General features: G+C 42.0%; 3 protein-coding genes across 3 annotated transcripts in view; all 3 read right to left on the bottom strand.

Annotated features, from left to right (window-relative positions):
• Positions 1-539: 539 nt before the first annotated feature.
• LOC306783417 (ras-related protein Ral-B-like) lies at positions 540-2,259 on the bottom strand. The gene is made up of 4 exons (XM_079277053.1): positions 2,110-2,259; positions 1,433-1,641; positions 842-1,019; positions 540-741 (listed from the first exon to the last, which is right to left on the bottom strand). Exons 1-4 carry the CDS (start codon positions 2,221-2,223, stop codon positions 619-621), a joined length of 624 nt encoding a protein of 207 aa, XP_079133179.1. The 5' UTR covers positions 2,224-2,259; the 3' UTR covers positions 540-618.
• Positions 2,260-2,965: 706 nt separating this feature from the next.
• On the bottom strand, positions 2,966-15,894 carry LOC306783140 (ras-related protein Ral-B). The gene is made up of 5 exons (XM_079276668.1): positions 15,775-15,894; positions 6,842-7,050; positions 6,045-6,253; positions 4,668-4,845; positions 2,966-4,567 (listed from the first exon to the last, which is right to left on the bottom strand). Exons 2-5 carry the CDS (start codon positions 6,953-6,955, stop codon positions 4,445-4,447), a joined length of 624 nt encoding a protein of 207 aa, XP_079132794.1. The 5' UTR covers positions 6,956-7,050; positions 15,775-15,894; the 3' UTR covers positions 2,966-4,444.
• Positions 15,895-19,554: 3,660 nt separating this feature from the next.
• LOC306783894 (nucleolus and neural progenitor protein-like) overlaps positions 19,555-20,084 on the bottom strand; it is an 8,364-nt gene continuing 7,834 nt past the window's right edge. The window contains exon 14 of the mRNA XM_079277734.1: positions 19,555-20,084. This exon is cut by the window's right edge and continues 536 nt beyond it. The gene's annotated coding sequence lies outside the window, so the exon portion shown is untranslated.

Genomic DNA, 20,084 nt, shown 5'->3' with positions numbered 1-20,084 from the left:
CTTGAGCAAAACCTTTGCCTATTGTGTTCAAATCAGGCCCACAGGAGTTTACAAGGCAGGCGTCCTTTCTCTAAACACTGACCTGATGCATCAAGTGGATATGTTTTGCTGAACACAATATTATGCATTTGCCCTCTACATCCTCTAGTCGGAATGAGCATACTTATAAACGCACTGTTACAACTCCTTCATAGTGTTGTATTGCTTTTCGGAGAATTATGATGATAATTTCATAGTAGATGCAAAAGTATACTTATGTACAATATATTATGTTGAACATTGTTGCTCCTGAATGGATCACAGCCAACCCAATTATTTTCAACACAGCTCCATGTCCTTGGTCATGGTGGCCACAGCACTTAAAAGAATAAACTTCATAATTCTCAAAATTCTGACCCTTTGCTTTTTTATCAACAGCATTTACTTGTACTTTCAATACTTAAATACATTTAATATCAGAAAATTACTTTTGATACTTAAGTACAATAAATATCAGATACTTTAAGACTTTTACTCAAGTAGTATTCTAATCGGTGACTTTTTACTGGAGTCATTTTCCAGTAAGGTATCTTTACTTTTACTAAAGTATAGCTTTTGGGTGCTTTATACACCACTGGTTCAAAGTAAACAGCATCTTTCTTTGAAGCTCTTCTTGTTCTTTTTGTTTTTTCCTTTTCCGTTTTTGTCTTCGTTTTCTGACATTTTCTTGTCTTGTACTTCACGCATCAGGTCAAAGAATACCTGGGGAGTAAAAAAAGAAGAATGAAATCAATTAAGCACACTTAACAGTTGAAAAGACATCGATTTCCAGTAATGTAGAGTGACGTGCGTGTTGCCGCACCTTGTCCACGTTGGCCCTGGTTTTGGCTGACGTCTCGACGTACTGGACGCCCCACTCCTCGGCCTTCCCTCGAGCCTCATCCACAGACACCTGCCGACGCTCCTCCAGGTCGGACTTGTTCCCGACCACGAGGAGAGGGATCTTGTCCTCTTCCGCCTTCACCCGCAGTATCTGCTCCCTGCAAGCACGGCACAGATTATGTATTGTTGGTACGTTCACCAGTTCTTCTTGTGCAAATAGGTCATTGTGTTTAAATCTAATATAATCTAACAAGGGACGGTCCAACCAACTCATTTCTCTGATGCTTAAACCGTTTGAAATCATTCGTCGCATTTACATTGAATGTGTCAAATACTAATTCCCAGATATAACTTTACTTGTCGTTCAGCAACATGTTGCATTACTAATTTAGGACATGGTATTGGTATTGGGGGCAAAATATCCATATCCATTGGGTCAGCAATGGACAACATGTACTGGCTGGTATATAATTGATGGCCGATACCGATAGCAGTCCCGAGCTCCAACAGGTGCGCCATTAACAGTTTTTTTTTGTCCCACACAAAGACAGACGTAGGCGGGAGACGGTACCTGAGCTCCACAAGGGCAGAGAAGGACTCCTGCTCTGTGATGGAGAACACCAGCAGGAAGCCCTCCCCGCTGCGGAAATAGTTGTCCCTGATGGCAGCGTAGTCCTCCATGCCGGCTGTGTCCAGAATGTCGATCTGGACTTCCTCCCCATTCAGAACCACCTTCTTCCTGAAGCTGTCGGCCCTGGTGGGCACGTATTCCTCCACAAACTGGAGATGAAAAGAGACATTTCTTTGGAGATTTTTGAAGTGTAAAACATATACAGCAGATATGCTGCTTTGGTAGCGGAGCTGATCTGTGACCGTCTCTGCCCTGCATTGAGTGTTGTTACAGGAAACAACATCTCTGGTCAAGCGAGCAGCGGACTCGAGAAAAGTGTCCTTTTTACAAGAACACCTGTTAACCTTGTAGTAGTGTAGCAGCACCTCTGTGGTAGAGGAGCCACTGTTTCCTATCATCACGATCTTACTTCCATGTAACTAGACAGCAGCTTCACTGTTTTATCAACCATTTTGCATGCAACACTTCTTGCAATTGTTTCACATTAAAAGCTTCCTATTGGAGAACCACTGAATCTTTACAATGATTAAAAAGTGAACTGGTAGAAGTGACCAGTGCTTACAGTTTGAACCCATGTACAGCAGGTTTAGGCTGTTTCTATGGGTGTGTTGACTCACCTCATCATACATGAACTGCAGGGTGAGAGCCGACTTCCCCACGCCTCCACTCCCCACCATTATCACCTTGTGCAGTGCCTGAGAGCTCTGGTCTTTACTTTTACCGGTAGCCATCACTGGATTCTTCTCTGTGTATCTTTCACACACTCACACACAGCGTGCACACACAACTTCCAGCACAGCGCTACGTTGTAAACGCCTGGCTGCCATGTCTTAACCTGCACAGCCTTTGGACGGACAGGAAACGGTTGTATCAAGAGAGTCACATGTGCACAGAAGACAAGTCAGAACAAGTCAGTGTCTACTGGGGACAATGTCAGCGTTCCCACGCTTGCCTTGAAAAAAATTTCCATGCTACCTCCTGATTTTCCAGGTACCATATTAAGTCATGATCTATAGGCCCCTGAAGCTTTCCGCCCCCATCCCCTCACACACACAACCCCCTAGGACACCTGACTACTTGCTTGATTTTAAAGATGTGATCCCATTAAACATGGGATCATCCATTTCTATCTACAGTAAAAGCTGTTCACATGTAAAGGGTTTTTATAAACTCATCTTAATTCTGTGCTCAATAGTTTCATTTTATTACTATTTTACACATCATCCAATAAAAATTTTCCAGGACAACTGTTTCAATTTCCATGTAAGTGTTAACTTTTGCTCAGTTTCCATGACTTTTCCAAACCTGGAAAATGAAAAAATAAATTCCATGTTTTCCAGGTACCGTGGGAACCCTGAATGTAATTAATCGGTTTCAAAATTAAATTAGATCAAAACCTGTGTAAATCATCTCTTGCTGTAGTTAGGATTGCTCAGTGTGACATGTGAATACAGTCAAAATAATGTCCAGTACTTACAAAGAAAAGAAAAAGCATTTATTCGGCAACACTCTCGCTGCAGAGAGAAAAGCATACTCACAGCAGTAGGGAGTGAAAGAAAAAGGGAGGGTTACAAAGAATGGTTCAGGCAGTGGTAGAAACATCTTGTTCACTGTAGCACTTGATTTAACAACAGTTAAGAAGTTGGCGCCCTCTTCAAAGCTTCACTTAGACACAGAAAAGTAGTAGGATCTTCTGGTGAATGCAAACACACACACACTCTGTTAATAAGCATACATACTGTACATCCACAAACATTGTTTGACGTTTTGTTGGCACAAATTGTTTAAAAAGATCTCCAGCACGACGCACGAAGTCTACTTCTTAGGTATTGGCAATGTAGTGCATATTAAAAAGACCAAAGGTATAAAAAGAAAGACGAATAAGAAGTTATTGATTATAATGTCATCGTGGACCAGAATCATGATGGCCTCCTGGATTGTCAACACCTGTCTCACAGTACAGACTGAAAATGTCGTGTGAAACAGGAAGTAATCTGCAACGTGGGAAGGGTGGAAAGGGCCAGATTCCATGATTACATACCACCATGAAAAAACCACTAGTAACCACATGACAACCTTCTTTTCACAGCCTCAGAATATCCAATAATATATATGTTATAATATCTACATGAAGCTCTGTGAGCTCAGAGATACATTTGTTTCACAATCACTAAAGATATTAATTTGCAGCAGTCCGCCTGAAAAACTGCAACGCATCTTCTGGGGTGATCTGCGGTTATCATCTAAGGGCTGACAACAGTGGAGTAAAATAAACACGTTTAACAACAAGACCTCTTCCTGCACCGATTCTTCTGTGGCCTCAGAGACTCCAAAATGAGAAACGTTCTCTCAAGTCGTAGTGATGAGAGTCTGGACAGATGAATGAATGAGGCAAACATCTTCAATAGACATTAAGTGTCATCATCAACGATTACAAAAAAAGGACAGACAGCAGCATTTGAGTTCCTTGTAAATCGATGAACAGAGACTCGAGGGATCTATACGAACAGATTACAATGACGCAGGTTAAGATTTAGAGCCGGTAAAGAAATGAATAGCACTGTTAACTTGACAAAGACTCAACAAGTCTGGTGTAAAACACACTGAACCAAAGTCAAGGGCAGTATAGTCGCTGAGTTTAACAGTGGACAATGTCTTGAGCAGCAAAGTTAGTGTCAGTGGCAGTTTGGTCATTGGCTTACTGTGAGCCATCAAGCACTGCAGGCCGAGTCACAGTCACAACAGTGGTTATCGTCCAATGAAACAGAAACTCAGATTTCATTGATGAAAAACAAAAAAAAAATAGGGTTGAGATTGTTCTAAACACTAAACTAAACCCAACTAACTTAAAAAAAAAAAAAAAAGTTTAAATTGAATTTGAATGACAAGGACGCTCTGCTTTGTTCCCCAACTTCACAGTTGTATTGTGGATTGTTAAGGTCCATGAAGAGTTCAAAGTAAACAGCATCTTTCTTTGAAGCTCTTCTTGTTCTTTTTGTTTTTTCCTTTTCCATTTTTGTCTTTGTTTTCTGCCATTTTCTTGCCTCGTACTTCACGCATCAGGTCAAAGAATACCTGGGGAGTAAAAAATAAAGAATTAAATCAATGAAGCACACTTAACAGTTGAAAAGACATCAATTTACAGTAATGTAGAGTGACGTGCGTGTTGCCGCACCTTGTCCACGTTGGCCCTGGTTTTGGCTGACGTCTCGACGTACTGGACGCCCCACTCCTCGGCCTTCCCACGAGCCTCATCCACAGACACCTGCCGACGCTCCTCCAGGTCGGACTTGTTCCCGACCACGAGGAGAGGGATCTTGTCCTCTTCCGCCTTCACCCGCAGGATCTGCTCCCTGCAAGCACGGCACAGATTATGTATTGTTGGTACGTTCACCAGTTCTTCTTGTGTAAATACGTCATTGTGTTTAAATCTAATTTAATCTAACAAGGGACGTTCCAACAAACTCATTTCTCTGATGCTTAAACCGTTTCAAATCATTCGTCGCATTTAGCATTGAATGTGTCAAATACTACAGTACTTTCCGGACTATAGAGCACACCTGTATATAGGCCGCATCCGCGGATTTTTAAAAGAAAAAAGAAGAAGTTGTTCATAGATAAGCCGCACTCGCCTATAAGCCGCAGGTGTCCCCGTTGAACGGCAAGATGCTTTTAACAGCACTAAAGTTGTCTTTTTCTCTGAACATCATAACATGTCCGACTCGCTAGCTTCTAAGCTAATTTTAACATTATCGCCAATGGGGAAATGCTAACCGCGATTAGCATTAGCGAATATAATATATCGTCGTATATCTTTTCATGCTTCATACAGACATACTTACATTACAGACTAAGGTCTCTCAAGGCTACCAAACGGAAGAAGTAAAACGAAGCCGTGTGTCTTCTCATTAGAATCTAAAAGCAACGAGGCAATAACTGTTGTTGCTCGTAGCTCTGAATAGCATTTACGGCGAACTGGCTTGGCCAGTTGCTGCTAGCACAACAGCTAGCAGCTGTTGTGCTGGCTGTTGGACTGTCGGTAATGTTAAAATTAGCTTAGAAGCTAGCGAGTCGAACATGTTATGATGTTCAGAGAAGAAGACAACTTTAGTAATGTTAAAAGCATCTTGCCGTTCAACCTTTTTTGTTAACAGTCCTAGTGAGAGGTAGGTCAAACGTACTTCATCCATATTTATGTTAAATGTGTTGGCGGCGCAAAGCTACGAAAAAACCCATACATAAGCCGCACCATTGTATAAGCGCAGTCTCAAAGCATGGGGGGGAAAGTAGCGGCTTATAGTCCGGAAAGTACGGTAATTCCCAGACAGATATAACTTTACTTGTAGTTCAGCAACATGTTGCATTACTAATTTAGGACATGGTATTGGTATTGGGGGCAAAATATCCATAGGGTCAGCAATGGACAACATGTACTGGCTGGTATATAATTAATGGCCGATACCGATAGCAGTCCCGAGCTCCAACAGGTGCGCCATTAACAGTTTTTTTTTTTTTGTCCCACACAAAGACAGACGTAGGCGGGAGACGGTACCTGAACTCCACAGTGGCAGAGAAGGACTCCTGCTCTGTGATGGAGAACACCAGCAGGAAGCCCTCCCCGCTGCGGAAATAGTTGTCCCTGATGGCAGCGTAGTCCTCCTGGCCGGCTGTGTCCAGAATGTCGATCTGGACCTCCTCCCCATCCAGAACCACCTTCTTCCTGTAGCTGTCGGCCTTGGTGGGCTCGTAGTCCTCCACAAACTGGAGATGAAAAGAGACATTTCTTTGGAGATTTTTGAAGCGTAAAACATGCTACAACTTGTGTTAGCATGCGTAAAGCATCGGTTTAGCATGAGGAGTTGTGTGTAGGCAGCCCCGCAGGTTATAGAAGCGTGTCTGAGCCTTCTAATGGACAGCAGACGCATGAAAAATGCAGCAGATATGCTGCTTTGGTAGCGGAGCTGATCTGTGACCGTCTCTGCCCTGCATTGAGTGTTGTTACAGTAAACAACATCTCTGGTCAAGCGAGCAGCGGACTCGAGAAAAGTGTCCTTTTTACAAGAACACCTGTTAACCTTGTAGTAGTGTAGCAGCACCTCTGTGGTGGAGGAGCCACTGTTTCCTATCATCGCGCTCTTACTTCCAGGTAACAAGACAGCAGCTTCACTGTTTTATCAACCATTTTGCATGCAACACTTCTTGCTTATTGTTTCACATTAAAAGCTTCCTATTGGAGAACCACTGAATCTTTACAATGATTAAAAAGTGAACTGGTAGAAGTGACCCGTTCTTACAGTTTGAACCCATGTACAGCAGGTTTAGGCTGTTTCTATGAGTGTGTTGACTCACCTCATCATACATGAACTGCAGGGTGAGGGCCGACTTCCCCACGCCTCCACTCCCCACCATTATCACCTTGTGCAGCGCCAGAGAGCTCTGGTTTTTACTTTTACCGGTAGCCATCACTGGATTCTTCTCTGTGTATCTTTCACACACTAACACACACACACTCACACTCACGCATACACTTCCTCTGCAACCAGACACTCCGACAAAACCTGTGAATGACAGAAGTGGAAGCATGTCAACATCTACCGTGAATAAACTCCATAGGTTTGAGGACAGAGGACAGTTGTTAAAGAGCTTTCACTACGACAGTAACTTGCCGTGCCAAGGCGCTCGGCTTAGCTCCAGCACATCTTGAATCCTAACCCCCCCCTCCTCCTCCTCCCCCCCATTAAAGTGCCAAATTGCCTAATCATGAATCCTAGAACTTTATAAAGTTCGCCATCAAAAGGTCGTTTTAGCTGATCGGAAGTAATGAAGCTATCATTTCTCCACCGCGAGACAGCATTTAGGAATGCATTAAAAATAGGTCATCGTGTGCTAACCTCGTTAAAAAGAAGGGAGATGTTGTTGGCTATCCATCTGCACTATAATGGCCCTGCCCTTAGAAGGTGAAAGCTCAGAGTTAATTGCTTTCACCTGACTTCCATATCTTCTATCTCTGTCAGCCACAACTTCCAGCACAGCGCTACGTTGTAAATGCCTGGCTGCCATGTCTTAGCCTGCACAGCCTTTGGACGGACAGGAAACGGTTGTATCAAGAGTCACACGTGCACAGAAGACAAGTCAGAATAAGTCACCAGCCAGTCATTAGTAGCCATCGATGGAGAGGTTCAGGGTTGAAGTTGTGACAAAGCAGTGATCGCGGACTAGTCAGCATTATTTCATTTTGTAGACTCACTTAGTCACTTTCATGGTAATGATCAATGGTTATGCGTAAATGACAGAAAATGAAACAAAAGTGACATCGTAGGCCACTGAGACTCCCAAAATGTTTCTGGGAGATCAACTAAACAGCCAATATCGTGGTTGTTTTTTCACGATGCAGCAGAAGTTTCGATCAATCGATTCCTGTGAACTGGCCTACTGACTTACTTCTACTGCCTTCTGTCTGATCAATATGACATCAGTTAACCCTCTGTTGTCTACAATGTCACATGCAGAGCGAAACGAACCTTTCACAATATCCTTCAGCAGACATCATCCATTCATTTGCCAAATGCATACAGTGTGAAATGTGTCATGTGGTGGGTGAGTCAACTAGCAAATTAGTTAACACACGGGGGAAAGTTACTTGCAGACAATATGGGCTGTGTGCAACCTTAGGTTAGAATGAACAACACGTGTATAAAAGACATGTTTTACAATGAAGAATGAATGGAGGTAGATTAAAGGACACATACACCAAATGGGCATCGTGTGCTAACCTCGTTAAAAAGAAGGGAGATGTTGTTGGCTATCCATCTGCACTATAATGTAGTATACAAATGTTCTGGTGCAGGTAAAAAAGTCTCTGCATGTATGAATGCAGTGAATGGTTATAATTCAATGAAATGGATGTAGTTATAACCAAAAATGTACCATATAAACACATAGATCTGCTTGTTTTGTGTGTATTCCATCCCCCCAAACAAGTTCAATATTTTATGGAAATCGTGCAACATTCCAAAATCCCCAAGCTTAACTTCCCTTGGAGAGTTGACGTGAATGTCTCAACCCTTTGCAGCTCACCCTCTTGTTATACGGGCACCACCCTTGACAATCCTGCTGGATAGGTCAACAGTAAGCAACCAGCAATCAAACACCCATCTCACACAACCAGCTCCCAACAGTCAAATACACATCTGAGGAGCTGGCGATAATGTCAACAGATGTCACATTATATAAATACAAACTAACATCAGAGCAAAGGGACCACTTTGACTTGGTAGACCACAAACTTTTGCTTTACATTATTTTCACTGTATGATTGCATCTCTATCTGTAAAGAAAACCCTTTCCGTCTGTGTGGATGTCACACTAATGGCAGCACAGAGCTGATTCACAGCATTATTCACAGTCTGCTCCTGCTTAACAGTAAACATCTCACTTCAGCTCAAAGAGCGAGACGAGTGTGCGCTGAGAGTTAACCAGACTAGGCAGAGGAGAGGAAAGATTCCTGCTGATGGCAGGAAAAACCAACAACTCATACCTCCGACTCTGGTAGAGATTTGTTTTTTCACATTAAAAGGTTTTTCTTGTAAATGTAGAGATGATGTGAAAACATCACGGAAGCCCATGACACCAGCTTAAAGTCCTGTAAGATTTCCACATGGTTGTTGTTTCACACAAGCATTGCAAACGCCTGGTCTAGATGAACAATTTCTACGTAAATGTGCAATTGCGCAGATGAGCTTTCGCTGCAACATTTCCTTGTGTTGTCCAGAGACAGAGGGGAACATGTGCTTCGCATCTAATTAACACACTTTTTACTGCCAGCTACAGTGCTGTGATGGATACTGAGGAAGTGGACCCACTGTCCCCGACAAGGATGTCTGCCCTGTGCTCTTCTTCCTGTCTTTGTTATCAGTAACCAGACTAGGAAGGATATCCACACACACAATAACACACCTTCTAAAAGAATATATGCCAAAGTCAGCACTTATGCATAGGGACACCATGTAAATTATTCACTTGTAACCCACTTCTCCGTGCTCATGCATACACACACACCAATGCTAAACAAAAAGCAATCACAGACTTAAGTGGGGGAAAAGTATATGTTTGAAGAAGACCTTCGAGCAGGGGATCCACCATATTTCCACCAGCTGCAGTTCACCACAAGTAGCTTGAAGCCTTATAATGGAAGGCATTGGCAAAATAATAATGAATATTTAGGCCTGACCCACATATGGAACCGGAGTCTGCTTGGTGCTGGTCCTCTTTAACGGGGTGTAGAGTTATGGAGGAGGAGGGGGGGCCGTCGAAAAGACCACTCTGGCTGCTACGCTCCTGAAATATAGACGGCACCAGTGCAGTGTGGGCTATAGGAATTCATTAGGAGTCCCTCTGGAGAATGGGCCCGTGTTCCCTTCCTGCTGAACTCAACACTTTGGCATGAATGCTCCAAAGGTTATCCATTTTAATGTATTCCTTTTTTGTTCAGCAAAGTAGAGCTCTCTTTCTTTAGGTATGATCTGTCAATGAACTACCTGTCACATGTGCAGAAGTTAAGAGTTCAACTGATGGTCAAATTCAACATCATACACTGTGATAACTAGATTCCACTCTGCTGAGTAGAATAAGTGAAATGGTGTGTTTGTGTGTGTAAATTCAAGACATCTGAGCCAACGTTGCAGAGGCCCCGATGACCCTCTCTCTGCATTCCTGAGGAACCAGGGGTGAGGGGATTTCCTCTCCTCTCTGAGGGGGAAAGCGGGGGCTTTTCTGGCCCATTAACAACCCACCAGATTCCAAGGATCCGAGAGGGAGATGAGCTCAGCGTTTCTCTCATCATCAGTGGGTCAACTGAGTCAACCAAAACAATCTGAGGTGGCCTAGGGTGGGTGCTGGTTGAATTGAAACACTGTGATGTTGCACAGATGCAATGGGAGTATCCAACAGAACGTACAGGATGTGATGTCACTTGAGCAGAGAAAATTGTGGTAAAAATGATTGTGACCTGCCACCGTTTTTGAACACTATTAACTTGTAGCAGACCAGTGTTGAGCTGAGATCCTTGTAAAAGTAAGTTTTTTCTTTTGTGCAGATCCGGATCCGTTCTGAAGCGTGAGTTTTATGATCCGTTGCACCACTGCTAACAGACTCCCCCATAATAGTTCAGCTGCCAGTAATACACAACTTCCTCCCTAACGCACCAGCTGCACACCTCTTGCTGTGTCTCATCAAATGTCTACCGCTCCTCGGCTGGAAAAAATTAATTTGGGCGCTTTGCTTCTGGACAGCTACCAACCGTAACCGGTCCTAATCACGGCTCACTGTGGAGAAAACAATACAACCTAGATGAGTCAGAACGGTTCTTCTGTGACACACAGCAACAGGGATTTAAGATCACAGAGCAACCACTGATGCACAACTAAACAGCAAATCTCAGATACCAGTTACGCAGATGCGGCAGTTATAATGGCCACTGCCAGTGGAGATGAGGAAATGACTTGGCTCACTTAAAAATTCGGTATACAGCAGCAAAGAGGGAACTCTCAGAAAGCCACCGACAATGCATACTAACAAGCCTCGGCCACAGAGGAGCCTTTGATGAGAGCGGGCAGCAGGAACTAAATCCTCTCGGTGGTAGAATCCTTCCTACTTCAGCAACACTGACTGAGCTGCTTTGTCACAGTCGTCTCCAGTCTAAAAAATGTCTTCTTTTATTCACATGGGAACCATCATCAAGGTGCAAATGAAGTGTGGTCGTCACTGATCCCCACTCAGAACTATGACTCAGGCAAAACATCACAAAACGTTGTGGAACTTTAAGGAGCACAAGCATCCGCGATGACATTGTGATGCGAAAGCTTTCTGTGGGTCTGAACTTCAACACACAGCAGATATTATATTACATTACAGATATCCTCTCGAGCCTCTCCACAGCCGGCCCTGGTGATCTTATCCAAACACTCGCGTCTTTTCCATTAGGCATTCCCCTGCATTGCTGCTCCAGGGTAGATAGAAAGAAAACTTCATAACTCCCCACTACTTATTTCCCACCTTGCCATATATTTTTTTCATTTACCCGAAAAGAAAACACAATAGGCTCAGTTACATATCACCTACACCGTGCTAGGGACCTGCGGTGCTATCATGGTTTACAACACAGGGAGTTGTAAACCATGACAGCACATCAACATCTACCCAGAACCCCCCAGTGGGTCTCTCCCTCACAGCTCAGTTGTGATCATGGTGCCTGAAAACCTTTTGCCGAGTTTAAAGAACCTTATTATAACTTGTTCATCTTCCTTGTAGTAAAGCTGGGTGATAATTCAATATGAGCATTTATTGTCTTTCTAGATCAAGATATCGTGATATACAATTACATCACCTAAACTGGTAATAACAAGCACACGCCGGATCAAACTTCTCAGAAAATCCAATTATTCTGCACTAAATGTCTTAAGTAAATACCCAGTACTTTTTATTTGTCGATTATGCTATATTGCAATACAGCCTCTATTGTTAGAGATATGAAATGAGACATCGTGATAGATGTTGCCAATATGTATGAGAGTAGGCCTACTTCCTATTGGCTGCTTTGTGGGGAGAAAAACCCATCTAGCCTGAAATGTAGAATTCCCCTGCAAGTGGAAAAATACATAATAGTCTGATTCACATATCCTGAAAGGAGTTGGGGATTTCCAGCAAAAGCAAAACTTGTGTCAAACAGTCATAGACCAAAGAAAACAGGATTTAATACTTCCTATTTTCTGAGTCTTCTTTTACTAAACTAAACAAGAGGGGAAAGAATTATTCTATGTACATGTGTCGGAAAATGTTCTTTAGCATATATTTGTTCAGATGACTGGGATTGTTGTTGGGATCCCCAGTTAATGACAGCTCCCCGCACTGTGCAATGGCCACATGCTCCTCAGGCATGATTCATAGTAATGAATGACATTCACACAAAATATATAAAACTCCCTGCTGACAGAAAGCAGACAGCTGAGGGCAGATATGCATCTACATCCCTATCTCCTGCACATAACCACTCACTTTCTAAGTCCAGTAAAAAAAAAAAGCTGTACATCATTATTTCAACCCTTTCAATCCACTTCCAACACCAGTAGCAGATGGTTTCCTGAGTCCTGTGCTATGACACACAAGAGCCCGGGTCAGTCGGGAACCTGATCAGGAAATGAAAACCTGATCAGAAAAGCAGATGGACCTCTTTGGTAAGAGCCAAATAGGTTAGGTCCAAAATTAGGGAAATGAGGTCTTGCACAAAATACTTGTCAATTCGGACATGTTGCAGTAACAGGAAGGAACCAGAGGGATTACCATGAAGAGAAACATTCAAGTGGAAAAAGCGCCTGCGTGGAGCAACAGGGAGTAAACATCCCGACAGTGTTGACAGTGAAAAGGGATGAACGCAGGGCCAGCTCTGCAGCATTCACCAGACCTTCCTTCATCTCTGCTGTCATCAGCTTGCAATGAGTCTACAACTATGTCAAAATCTATCTTTCCCAGAATTACAATCGCAATCCAGCTGTGTTGTTGTTTGCATTAAGCAGCTAGCAAGCTGATCAATGCACTGACTCTCTTTCATTAGTTTCAATTTCACTGGAGAGTTTTCAGTCCCAGCATTAAAACAATTAATTATGCTATAGTGGGAAAAACACTTAAAACTTGCAGGATGTAGTTATAAATTGTATCAGCCTTCAATAGTACCAAAACAAAAACCACCCACCACTGGTGGAGCCCCACAACACTGCAAAACAAACCCCTGAATTGGTTTCCCTGGCCATGCTCCGGTTGTGCTGTAGAATCAGCGTTGTGCTCATGGGTTGTTTATAAGAGGGAGGTGACCGCATGTCATGCCAGACGAGTTAACTGAAATATCCAATATCACATAGCACTCTTCACGGTAATGATCTGTCACTTAAGAATCATTGATCTCACTCAAGCTGTAATTATCCTCCGAGGCTTTTGACTGCTTCCACCTACGGGCTTGAGCAATGGTCTGTATGTTTCGGAGAGCAAACTCACAGAGAGCACCGCTGTGGTCTCACACACACAACATCAGCTAATGCTTGTTTGCTATGTGTGACCAGCAGGCCATGTTTAGGGCCGTGACCTTTGTGCATGTCGTGCAGTGAGGGAATTAAACAACTTGTAGCGGCTCTACGGTGCAGCAGCACCACTCAGCTCTCGTTGGCTATTCAGGGTGGAGTCTGAGTTTCAATATTTACCCCGAACTCCACCACAAGACATGCTATGATTAATTCAGATTGATCTGATCAGCAGATATGCAAAGCCCCACGAGGATCAGCGGTTTCAACATTGAATCCTATAATACAATATGAGAATATTCAAGGAGTAATTCGGACACATATAAGACACCTTTACTATGAATTTTACTGGCCATGATGCAGCTTCACTACACATGTGATCTTCATTGACACACATTTCCAATTTAACTTTAGATACACTCTCTGATGGACAAAAGAAGATTACAATTTTAATAAGGTGTTGTTTGTTATCAAGAATGTGCCTCTGAGTGTTGGGAGAACCCAGATTGTATGTATTCTCCTCTCGTCTTATCTTTGAAACTTTATTTGGAATATTCACCATGAAGCAAGTGATTGCCTTGTGCCACATTCGTCAAAGCTAATGTCACAGTTCTATGAAATATGTCAACGACAACCTGACTCTGGGTATGGATAATATTGCCTCAGGGGTGTAACATACAGTCCTCTGATAAAAGCAAACCAGCATTGACCGAGTGATCAATAACACTTTCACTGCACGTATCGAATAAATAACCGGACAAATCCGGAGTGGAGCACATCCCTCGTGCATCTGTGGACCACAAAATCCTGGATTTATCCAGCAAAGAGGATTAAGTAGAAAAGATGATCAAGTAGCCGGTTAAAGATTTTAGGTTTTTAAACTAGGCCCTAATGACCCTTGAGACACATTAATCTGGATGATGAATTGCATTTGTCACTTTCCCCTGATACCAAAACGAAGTATTATTAATGAGATGGAGCAACTGTGTATTGCTTTGTCAACACTATCCTATCCTGAATCTCCTCGACCTGTCTGCAAACAAAAAAAGGTTTGATAAGAGTTGAAAACGCATCAGTAAACACAACAGTAGACATCAACATCCCCTTATTGCAATGAACATCCCCTTATTGCAATGAACATCCCCTTCTTGCACTGAACTAGTTTGCCTCTATACTTAAAACTGTACTAGTTTGACCTGTTTGTATTTAGCCACACGTGACCACGTTTTTAGCAGCTTATAAATGAGCAACAGATGTCCTCCTTCACTGTGTGTCAATGGGTCCACTAGAAAATAAGATTATTAACTAATTTCATTAAGCAGACTGGTGATAGAGGAAATCATATGTGACAATAACTGCATTATTATCAGATGCATAACAAAAACTCATGTGCCACACTGCAGTTGCTGACAGTTGGGAATAACGTTAAGTGAAGAAACCATGAGCCAGCCTTGGGTGTGTCATGTTCTCAGGGGGAGGTGACTTTTCAGGAAATACCGTTGGAGTAACGTTAATTATCAACGGGAATATAATTAAAAAGGCTTGTTAATTTTACCTAGAGCTAATAAAGCATACCATTAGCTTCACTAAAACCTCCCAACAACACCTAACAGATACGTTATAAATATATATATATCAAACACGTATGCTAATGTGAATGCACGCTAGTGTAGTTTACAATAGCTTTATAAGATAACGCTAGCTACAGCAACTGACATCAACACACAAACTCATAAACACTGACTTTGATAGTAAGACTACCGTTTTTACTACCGCAGCCCTACATCGGGTGGAATGAATGCCAACATATAAAAACATGAATGCTCTTTTCATTCATCCAGAAATAAAGAAAATTGAAGGAGTGCCAGCAAATTAAAGCAAACATTCACATCAGTAACGCTAAACATTGACGCTAGCTAACCTAAAGATCATTTTCCAGCGATGATTAATGTTAGCATTATGTTGTACCCACTAACTAAGGCATGCATTGCACGCAAACTACGACACTAAAGCTGACACTGAAACTTGTTAACAGTTAGTTAAACCCGATACGAATTAGGAGTTAATCTGAACGCATCATCGTTATATTAAGCGGTCACCCCTCTAACGTTCGGTCCATATTGCTTAAAACAGGTGTGGTACTTTGTTACACCATAACGGCCGTGTGGAAACATCCATTCATTCGACTCCATTAAGACATTTATGAACACTTACCAACGCAGGAGTTTCGTATTTCTGCCCTCGGTTAATGTTATCTTGATGACTGCATTAATAGAGCATGTCGGGACATTGGTTCTCCAAAAGCTAACTGCTCCTGCAACAAAAGCCCCACCTTCCGGAAGTACAAACTACAGATGGCAGGAAGTAACGTCATCGTCGCCTCTCGTCAAGTCTATCGTCGATTGTTTGGATTTTCACTCAAAGCAATTTACGTGTAATTGAGCTTGTCACATTTGACCCGTTCAATGCAACTAATTACTTAAAAAAAAGAAGAATAAATCGTAATATCCAGAAATCCACACACAGGAACATCTGTGTGGCAACACATGTTTGTTATAGCTTTTAAATATGTTACAAATTAAATATCCTCAATCATTTTGCTGACCAATTCTATATAGTTTCACATTTTTAAAATGGGTTTACTGTTTCGGGCAGCCATTGCCCATTGGAACTTTTGAATAAGTATAGCCGTTTATTATGATGGATTACAAAGATGAGGGCTATTTTTTCTTTTTTTTTACCATCAATTAATCAACTTATTACTTTCCTGATTGATTAACTAATTAGTCTTTTAAATTGGGAGAACTTACCCATCACGGGTTCCCAGTGCCACGGTGACATTTTCAAATTTTAGATATTCATTGATATGATATAAATCTAAGAAATGTTCATATTTGATAAGGTACATTAACAATTAAACATAATTGCTGCAGATCGCAGATTTTGGTATGGAAATGAATGGAAATCTATCAATGCATAGACAAGCATGGTACAATATACAGCCACATTTTCAAAACACAGTTATCAGTTTGCAAAATGGTTTGTGATAAGAAATTTGAAGTGGCTGAATACAAAACTAATGGTTTGACTTTTTGACAATACAATTATTTCCTTATTTTTTTGCAAATGGTAAGGTTTTCAGTTCAGAAAACGAAGAAGCCAAAGACACTTATATGATGTCCGATTGTAGTCTACAATGAGTAACAGTACAGGCAATGCAATTTTTTTATTGCAATGCACTAATGGTGTGACCATTGAGAAGAATAAGTGAGTATAGAAATGGAAGGGCTATGGTACAACTGGGGGCTTTTTTAGTTGATTAAAAGCTCGTCACTTTGCTCTCCCAAAAGACTTTATGAGCCCAGGTTCGGAGACATTGGCCTCAAACGTGAAAAAGAATAAAAAAGGTGTGCTTTTTATTTTATTTCCATCTTGATTGCAGCGGGGGAATAGAGCACACACACACACACACACACACACACACACACACACACACACACACACACACACACACACACAGGATGTTGCAGGTCTCAGCCCTCTAAGTATACAGCACTGATGAAGGAGCAGTTAATGCTCTGAAGGTTTTTCTCACATATAGATTCTTGGACACAGACAGAAGCCATACTCTTGATTTAACATGCTATTTCAGAATGTATGTTCTATATATATTGCACTGGGATTGAAAGCCCCTATAGTAAAGGGTACACTTATTGTAGGGCTATCGGCTGCACCATTTATATTCAGTGTACCCCTCTGGCCTTAATGAGAATTTCGAGCTCACATGTTTCCTGTACTAGTTTTCACTTTATTCATGGCCTTGGTCTAAATGTATGCTTTATCATTGATATATTGGAGACCAGGTTGAGTAATGGAGCTTGATGCACTAGGTCAGTCTCTGTGGAGATAATGTGATTGACTTTGTACACCTCTGAGCATAAATGTTGAGAATTCCTTAATGCCAAGCCATTCATAAGCTGAGACCTGGAACATTTGGGCGTTCTATTCCCCTTCTGCTATTAAGGTGAGCGGAAAATAAATTGCAGAGCAGCATATTGGAGGCTGCAGCCCTGTATATTCCTTCTCCTGTTTTAGGTCATAATATGCCCACAGGCCATAACTGATGCTTTCCACAGAATCCCCGGAGAACCATCCGTTTCAACAGAAATATGCACAATTCCAGCACTGAACCTGGCCATGTGGAACCATCTATTTACAATGACAAGCTATTAAATACCTCTTGGCTGACAGACGTAGACAGACAGTCTATGGTCTCCCGACTCTTTAAGCTGTGGCAGCAGACGGTGCTGAAGACTTGCTGCCCCGGCCAGATAATGATGCGGGCTGTAGGGTGTACAGCTGAAAAAAAGACATTGACCACAGTGAAGCTGTTGCTGAAATTGGTCTACCAATTCTGTAAATGGATAGAGTTTTTATTACCTGTACAGCTGAATATTTTTAGTAGAGATGTTCGTTGTAATTACTGACAGTTACATGTCAGCATTTTACGTTTCATTGCTGCTTACTGGCAACAAATTGTGGCCTCTCCCTACGCATCCTATCAGTTCACCAGCGGCTGAGGTAAGGTCTGTAAATGTAGACACTTCTTAATCAGCTCAACAGCCCACAGTCTGTTCAGAGTTAAACTCTGCAGGCCTGTTGGTGACGTTATGTACAGTCGATGAAGAATGCACCACTGACACGTCTCTGAATTGCTGTCACTGCATGTTATTGAATTTACTTTATTTTGTGTTTCTTAATTAAAAGTAGCAAGGTCAAAGTCAGTCTTTTTGCATTGCATGAAAAATTATATCCTCAGTATATATTTTAGTAAATCCTCCAACAACGCACTCACCTCTGCTGCATCGTTTTTGTAGATTAATTCATACAGGAGTGCTTTCACTTCTACTAAGGAAAAGATTTGCAAGAAAAATTGATTGTTTTCATTTTGTTGGAGATAATAGCTGCTAAATTAAAAGTGTTCAAAAGGTTTTGCCAGCATGTGTATTCCCCTTTATGCCTATAAAAGTATAAAATTCTGGATACTGATAGCTTTTGGCACAGTCACTCCTTCAAACTTCATGCAGAGAAAAAAATTGTCCAACGACCTACGTGCCTGTGAATACAAAACGCAGACATTCAAGGCTTTTCCTCTGCAGGAGAGTACACAAGTCCACCTTGACTAACTGATTTAGATGAAACCCAGAAAGCACAGGAATCAGGAATCTGCACTCATATGGACAAATGAAGCTGGCGGGCTAATGCGAGACCATAACTCAACCCAGTCAGTGCTCGGTGAGGGCGAAGAAAACTGAACCGGTGTATTTGTGCAGATGGGAAAACTATGTCTTTTTTGGCAAAGGATGACAAGATGGTGGGCAGTAAAAAAAACACACAGGCTGCGGCAAAACTAACCCTTTAGCTTCTAATTTGGTGCAGAGCCTCCACTCCTGAACAATCCCGGTCGCTGTGGACTGCCAGACACCTGCACGTTTTGGATGTGGTGGCACCTGCAGTCCTCATACTTGACTTCAAAGGCCTAGAGCTCGGCCACCCTGCCTACAAATACACACCACTGCCAGTGTGTTCTCCATTCCAATCAGCACTCACAGTCTCCAGCACACATTCAATTCAAAGGAGAAGCGCGACACATCTGCTTCACGATTACCAAGGATGAGGGATTCATCTCATATTCTCTGAGAACAATCAACAGCCTGGAACTCATCATTGAATGCATTCATTCATCAACTCCACCAGGTGGAGCCAGAAACACGAGTGTTTTTAAAAAGCCTTTTTGATATATGGGATCTGTAACACGCACGGCTTTCACTGCCTACAATAAGCATTTCCAGTATTGCATGGTTCATTAAACTGGTTTTATTGCGTTGGGCATAAGACATGTATGTTATTATACTGCAGTGTTGTCTTCAGAGGGTGGAACAAGATGTGCACTTAACAGCTCCTCTACTACTGTTCACCGTATGCATGTCTGAAAGGAACTAAAGCCTCATTTGGTGTTTAGTACCAATAAACGGTGGCTTCAGTGCTCAGGAACAACCCAAGTCCATTACATTGTATCATAAAGACGTTCCACAGTCAACAGACACATCTATAAATGTTTAAATAACGATTCAGGTCAGACTGGTATTTCTCTTTGAACCAGTTCCATTTGCACTGCACGCCTCACAAATGTGGATTAGTTGTGTTATAGTTAACAGTGTCTCGAAGATTAGCATTTTTATTGACATTGTATAAATGTGACAAGACAGCGTATGCAGTGTAGAAAAAAAAATATGGAAAATCAACCTTCTTGCATATGGTTTTACAGTCGAAGGATATTTGTGTTCACATTTGTTACAGCAGACACGCTTCAAAATATTTCAATTGAAACGACTGATATGAAGGTTTTATCTGTGACGAAAGCTTTCAACACTCTGGTCCTTCGGAGACAAAAGACAATCGACAGGAGCTGCAGATGTTTTTTGATGACTTGCCTACTCTGAAGTTCCTCCATTCAAAATATT

This window comes from Melanostigma gelatinosum (assembly GCF_949748355.1).
Source record: "Melanostigma gelatinosum genome assembly, chromosome: 10".
Classification (NCBI taxonomy): domain Eukaryota; kingdom Metazoa; phylum Chordata; class Actinopteri; order Perciformes; family Zoarcidae; genus Melanostigma; species Melanostigma gelatinosum.
This window is presented reverse-complemented; position numbering and strand designations above follow the sequence as displayed.

Excerpts from the sequence above, each read along its gene's own strand:
- LOC306783417 (XM_079277053.1), bottom strand. The coding sequence starts at position 2,223 with ATGGCTACCGGTAAAAGTAAAGACCAGAGCTCTCAGGCACTGCACAAG. Across the intron at positions 1,020-1,432 it reads TCTGCCCTTGTGGAGCTCAG|GGAGCAGATACTGCGGGTGA; the intron begins GTACCGTCTCCC and ends CCGTGCTTGCAG. Across the intron at positions 742-841 it reads CCAGGGCCAACGTGGACAAG|GTATTCTTTGACCTGATGCG; the intron begins GTGCGGCAACAC and ends TTTACTCCCCAG.
- LOC306783140 (XM_079276668.1), bottom strand. The coding sequence starts at position 6,955 with ATGGCTACCGGTAAAAGTAAAAACCAGAGCTCTCTGGCGCTGCACAAG. Across the intron at positions 4,846-6,044 it reads TCTGCCACTGTGGAGTTCAG|GGAGCAGATCCTGCGGGTGA; the intron begins GTACCGTCTCCC and ends CCGTGCTTGCAG. Across the intron at positions 4,568-4,667 it reads CCAGGGCCAACGTGGACAAG|GTATTCTTTGACCTGATGCG; the intron begins GTGCGGCAACAC and ends TTTACTCCCCAG.